The 5515-nt window shown below is 48.3% G+C and overlaps 2 protein-coding genes across 3 annotated transcripts in view; one reads left to right on the forward strand and one right to left on the reverse strand.

Moving 5' to 3' along the window:
- Nucleotides 1-2490, forward strand: part of arl6ip1 (ARL6 interacting reticulophagy regulator 1) — a 33638-nt gene extending 31148 nt beyond the window's left edge. The window contains exons 6-7 of the mRNA XM_070440024.1: nucleotides 743-1672; nucleotides 1868-2490. Of these exons, the coding sequence (XP_070296125.1) occupies nucleotides 743-861 (119 nt within the window). The 3' untranslated portion in view covers nucleotides 862-1672; nucleotides 1868-2490. The remainder of the gene's footprint in view (nucleotides 1-742; nucleotides 1673-1867) is intronic.
- The window catches only part of LOC112073041 (uncharacterized), a 16806-nt gene extending 11573 nt beyond the window's left edge, over nucleotides 1-5233 (reverse strand). For both annotated transcript variants that reach the window (XM_070440026.1, XM_024140412.2), the window contains exons 1-4: nucleotides 4755-5233; nucleotides 4433-4594; nucleotides 3500-3697; nucleotides 3272-3401 (exon numbers count right to left, since the gene is read on the reverse strand). In XM_070440026.1, coding sequence (XP_070296127.1) covers nucleotides 3503-3697; nucleotides 4433-4594; nucleotides 4755-5021 — 624 coding nt within the window. In that variant the 5' untranslated portion in view covers nucleotides 5022-5233 and the 3' untranslated portion in view covers nucleotides 3272-3401; nucleotides 3500-3502. The remainder of the gene's footprint in view (nucleotides 1-3271; nucleotides 3402-3499; nucleotides 3698-4432; nucleotides 4595-4754) is intronic.
- Nucleotides 5234-5515: the final 282 nt, after the last annotated feature.

The following is a 5515-nucleotide window of genomic DNA, read 5'->3' on the forward strand; positions in this document are numbered from 1 at the left end:
GGGGAGGCTTGCAAGCCGAAGAACACCATCCAAACCGTGAAGCACGGAGGCGGCACTATCATGTTGTGGGGGTGCTTTGCTGCAGGAGGACTGGTGCACTTCACAAAATGGATGGCATCATGAGGCAGGAAAATGATGTAGATATATTGAAGTAACATCTCAAGACATCAGTCAGGAAGTTAAAGCTTGTTTGCAAATGGGTCTTCCAAATGGACAATGACCCCAAGCATACTTCCAAAGTTGTGGCAAAATGGCTTAAGGACAACAAAGTCAAGGTATTGGAGTTGCCATCACAAAGCCCTGACCTCCAATCTTATAGAAAATTTGTGGCAGAACTGAATACGTGTGTGCGAGCAAGGAGGCCTACAAACCTGACTCAGTTACACCAGCTCTGTCAGGAGGAATGGGCCAAAATTCACCCAAGTTATTGTGGAAGCTTGTGGAAGGCTACCTGAAATGTTTGACCCAAGTTAAACAATTTAAAGGCAATGCTACCAAATGAATGTATTTAAGGTTCTGACCCACTGGGAATGTGATGAAAGAAATAAAAGTTGAAATAAGTAATTCTCTCAACCATTATTCTGACATTTCACATTCTTAAAATAAAGTGGTGATCCTAAAACAAGGAATTTTTACTAGGATTAAATGTCAGGAATTGTGAAACTGAGTTTAAATGTATTTGGCTAAGGTGTATGTAAACTTCCGACTTGAACTGTAGTGACTCTGTTTCCTTTGTTCCCAGTGAGTTTCCTGCTCCTGCTTCCTGGTCTGAACCAGCATGGCGTCATAAGCAAGTACGCTGGCATGGCTAAGAGAGAGATCAACAAACTGCTGAAACAGAAGGAAAAGAGAAACGAGTAGGAAGAACGAGGAGGAGGAGAAGAAGGGATCTGTGAGATGAGACGAACGAGAGAGAAGAAGAAAATGAGAGGAAGGAGAAACCCGTAGATCAAACAGAAAAAGAAGCTTCAACTAAGTACTTCCTCAGTCTGCTCAGACCAACTCTACACACGCCCTCTCCCCCCTTGACCTGTCACCTAACCAAACCAATCACCTGGCGGGATTTGTTTTTCAACAGGAAGTGTCTTTCCACCTATCCTCCCACGCATGCAGTCAGTCGCCACGTCGCTCTAGATCCTATATGAACCCCCCCCCCCACACATGGAGGTGGCACCCTGCTGTGTCTGTCTCTAGATCCTATATGACCCCCCCCCCCCACATGGAGGTGGCCCCCGCTGTGTCTGTCTCTAGATCCTATATGAAGGTTTTAAGATGCCAGTCACTTATTATTGCTTTTGAAGTCCGAGGAAAGACTACTGAACAGAAACCTCTAGCATTATTATTATTATTATCCAACACCCCACACATATTATATATTGTATTGTGATGGTATTATGAGGTGAGGCTGGTTAGTGTAATGGACATACTGATGGTAGGTCGTGTCAGTATTGTTTCAGGAGGCTGGGACACCGCTGTTTGTTGTTGCTGCCACGTTCCTTTACCTTTCAGATTCCTGCTTCTGTCTTTTAAGATTGCACTGAAACCGTAGCAGAAACTGGAGTTTAGAGTAGAGAAGCAGACCTAGGTGACGTCCCACATGGCACCCTATTCCCTATGTAGTGCAATACACCTATAGGCCCTGGTCAAGAGTCGTGCACTATCTAGGGCAGGGGTGTCAACTCATTCCACGGAGGCCTAGTGTCTGCAGGTTTTTGTTTTTCCTTTCAATAAAGCCCTAGACAACCAGGTGTGGGGAGTTCCTAACTAATTAGTGATGTAATCATCAATCAAGTACAAGGGAGGAGCGAAAACCCGCAGACACTCGGCCCCCGTGGAATGAGTTTGACACCTGTGATCTAGGGAATAGGGTGCCATTTGTGACTCAAGCCTAGTCTGGTGACATTGGAATATATAATTCTGGGTCTGTCTCGAAATGGCACCCTATTCCCTATGTAGTGCACTACCCCTATAGGCCCTGGTCAACAGTAGTGCACTATCTAGGGAAAGGGTGGTTATTTAAGACGTCACCCTGGTGTGAGCTGACACTGGTTCAGAGGCACAGACCTAGGATCAGCGTAACCTGCTCCCTACCCTGACCTTACTGTCTAGTCCAGGTGATCTTTATCCTACTAGTCCCACTGCTGTAACGTGCTAGCTGGACCTGCTAGAGTCCTTTATCTGTCCCTCTATCCCTGTCTCACGACAGTCTAAACCCAGCTCACGTTCCCTATTAGTGGATGAACAATCCAACGCTTGATGAAATCTACTAATAACGCTGTTAGCTGGACCTGCTGGAGTCCTTTATCTGTCCCTCTATCCCTGTCTCTCTGGTTGGGGGCCTGTGATTGTAAATACACCAATCCTCTTCCTATCTTTATCTCTCTGTCTTGTCTGTGTTATATTCTTTACCTACTATCTCGCTGTTCCTCTCCTCCATTTCATCTGCTGTTTTGATTCTCTACAAACAATGAATAAAGTCTGATTTAAATGAACATGGATGGAGGCTCGCTTATTGATCCTGCTTTGTAGTTTACCCCTCGGGGGGTTGATGACGTTAGAGAGGGAGGGGGTTGACGTTAGGGAGGGTTGACGTTAGGGGGGTGTTGACGTTAGGGGGGTGTTGACGTTAGAGGGGGGTTGACGTTAGAGGGGGGTTGACGTTAGGGAGGGGTTGACGTTAGAGAGGGAGGGGTGTGACGTTAGGAGGGGTTGACGTTAGGGGGGGTTGACGTTAGAGGGGGGTTGACGTTAGGGGAGGAGAGGGAGGGGTGTTGAATGTTGTTGACGTTAGGGGAGGAGAGGGAGGGTGTTGAATGTTGTTGACGTAGGGAGGAGAGGGAGGGGTGTTGATACTGTACATAGCACTGACTGGGTTCCCCCCCCCCCCCAGGACCAACCCTCCATGTTAAATGTCCTGTCAGAGGGAGACGTGGTTAGATAGATGTTCTGCTCCTGACACTGGACATACTTTTCACTCACAAACACACACACACACCCTTTCAGTCTCATATGCACACATTCTCTCTCACACACACTGTTCCCAGTAATTCTTTATTTTATTAAGTGAAAAGCCCCCTCCAGTACAGTGTTAACACTCAGCCCAGATCTGCCGGTACAGTGTTCTTCAGGGAGCAGGTGTATTAGTCTGTCTGAAGTAGTGTTCTGACTAGATGGAGTCTTAGTGGACTGGTTTTTGGTAGTATTTCACTGTTGTTGGACTAAACTGCACTCAGTTGGGTCAGAGTTGGTTTGTGTGTGTGTGTGTACGTACAGTTGAATTGTGTGTGTTTAGTAGAGTCGGAGGGAACAGCAGTCCGTCTCCCAGCGTCGCGTTGCCCACAGAACTCTCTCTCCAGACTGTCTCCTGGCGTTACCTGGGCCTGCTGGACTCCTGGCCTCACCTGAAACACACACACACAAAGAGCTGTGGTTCGTACAGGATACTGTGGGTTTACATGAGAAAATGTAAGAAAGGGGAAGAAAAGTGTGTGTATATTACCTGTCAGTATATCATGTTGATGCCACAGTGTGGGTCTACCAGTGGCGTGTGGTGAGGGAGAGGGGCTAGGACTCCTGTGCTCACTGCGATAGGTCGTCCAGTAGGGGGTGGGCTCCTTCGTATGGTCACCTCTCTCATGGCCACGCCATCGCGATTACGAGACCAATTACTCTGACCCAGCCTATGAAGAACATTGAACTGGAGAGGAGAGGGGCCAGAGAGAGGGGGGAGTAGAAGGATAGATGAGGAGGGGCCAGAGAGAGGGGGGTGTAGAAGGATAGAGGAGGAGGGGCCAGAGAGGGGGGGAGTAGAAAGATAGAGGGGCCAGAGAGAGGGGGGGAGTAGAAGGATAGAGGAGGAGGGCCAGAGAGGAGGGGGGTAGAAGGATAGAGGGGCCAGAGAGAGGGGGAGTAGAAGGATAGAGGGGCCAGAGAGAGGGGGGAGTAGAAGGATAGAGGGGCCAGAGAGAGGGGGATGTAGAAGGATAGAGGGAGGAGGGCCAGAGAGAGGGGGGAGTAGAAGGATAGAGGGCCAGAGAGAGGGGGAGTAGAAGGATAGAGGGCCAGAGAGAGGGGGGAGTAGAAGGATAGAGGGGCCAGAGAGAGGGGGGGAGTAGAAGGATAGACGAGGAGGGGCCAGAGAGAGAGAGAAAATAAGAATAGGGGTTTGGGGGGACAGCAAGGGAGAACGGGGCGAAATAGAAAGATACAGGGGATATGAGTGGTTTCCTTCCTCTGAGGCTACACCACCCTCTACTGGTGACATTGAGAACTGAAGACAGCTGCCTCTATGACCATGTACTGTAGAAGACAGCTGCCTCTGACAATTATAGTGACTACATGAACTMATATGTTGCACTGAGACAACACAGAATGAAATAAAGCTCAACTGACGCTCCTTCATTCATCCATTCAGAATGACAGTTGGTCGTACCGGGATGATGTCTTTGTGGTTATGGATGTCTCTGCTGTGTGTCTGTGATTGGCTGGTGGATGTGTGACTCAGGTCCAGCTGACTGGTGTGCTGGGAGGGGTAGGCGGGATCTCGGGGAAAGAAGACCAGCGGTTGGCCGTCGGCCTCCCGCCCACAGTAACTCTGGAGAGAACCAGGAAGAGGATCTCAGGACACGTCATACCAAACGTGTGTGTGTGGTAGTGGTACAGGTACAGTTCTATAATACCATCTAGTGGTACATTCCTGAGTGTGTGTGGTTGTGGTACAGTTCTATAATACCATCTAGTGGTACAGTCCTGACCTGAGTGTGGGTGGTCGTGTAGCTGGTCCCAGATCCCTGTGGGTCCCCTAGTGACAGGGTGCTCTGGTGCATCAGACGCCCACGCCTCGGGCCTGAAGACTGGGGCTTGCCTGGACCCCGCTGCCCAGCCGGGGCCTCTGGGATGTGCGTCATCCGGCTTCCCATGGGCACACTATCCACCTTACTACCCTGGCCGAAGCCTACTGTCACCACAGCTGTGTGCCGGTTCTCAGACATACTGCTGGCCAGTCCCCTGGAAAACAACATATCATTTTATCTATCAAGTCTGAGTCCCAAATCGTACCCTATTCCCTATATAGTCCACTACTTTTGARCTGAGCCCAATGGCAACCTATTCCCTATATAGTGCACTACTTTTGACCAGGGCCAAATGATAACCTATTCCCTTTATAGTGCACTACTTTTGACCAGGGCCCAGGCTACCTGGTTGTCAGTACAGTAACAGCCCAACATTTTCATGCAATAAATCGCAACGCTAAAGAATGTAATTATTTATATTTTGTAGCCTACACACAGTCCCCACCATTGTAGCAAAATAAAATCCTTCATTTATTATTAGATACACTGTTATAAAGAAATGGTTTATTAAACCAAATGTTATCATGTGCAAAATGTAATGGCATAGCTTCATACAGTTAATAATAAGACCCTCTTGTTCTCGGTAATGTGTTGTACTTACCCAAACTCGCCAAGAAGCACATATACGGAAGTTTAAATCATTGTTGAACTTCTGTTGTTAT

Source organism: Salvelinus sp. IW2-2015, unplaced genomic scaffold, assembly GCF_002910315.2.
Source record: "Salvelinus sp. IW2-2015 unplaced genomic scaffold, ASM291031v2 Un_scaffold2131, whole genome shotgun sequence".
In the NCBI taxonomy this organism is placed as follows: Eukaryota; Metazoa; Chordata; class Actinopteri; order Salmoniformes; family Salmonidae; genus Salvelinus; species Salvelinus sp. IW2-2015.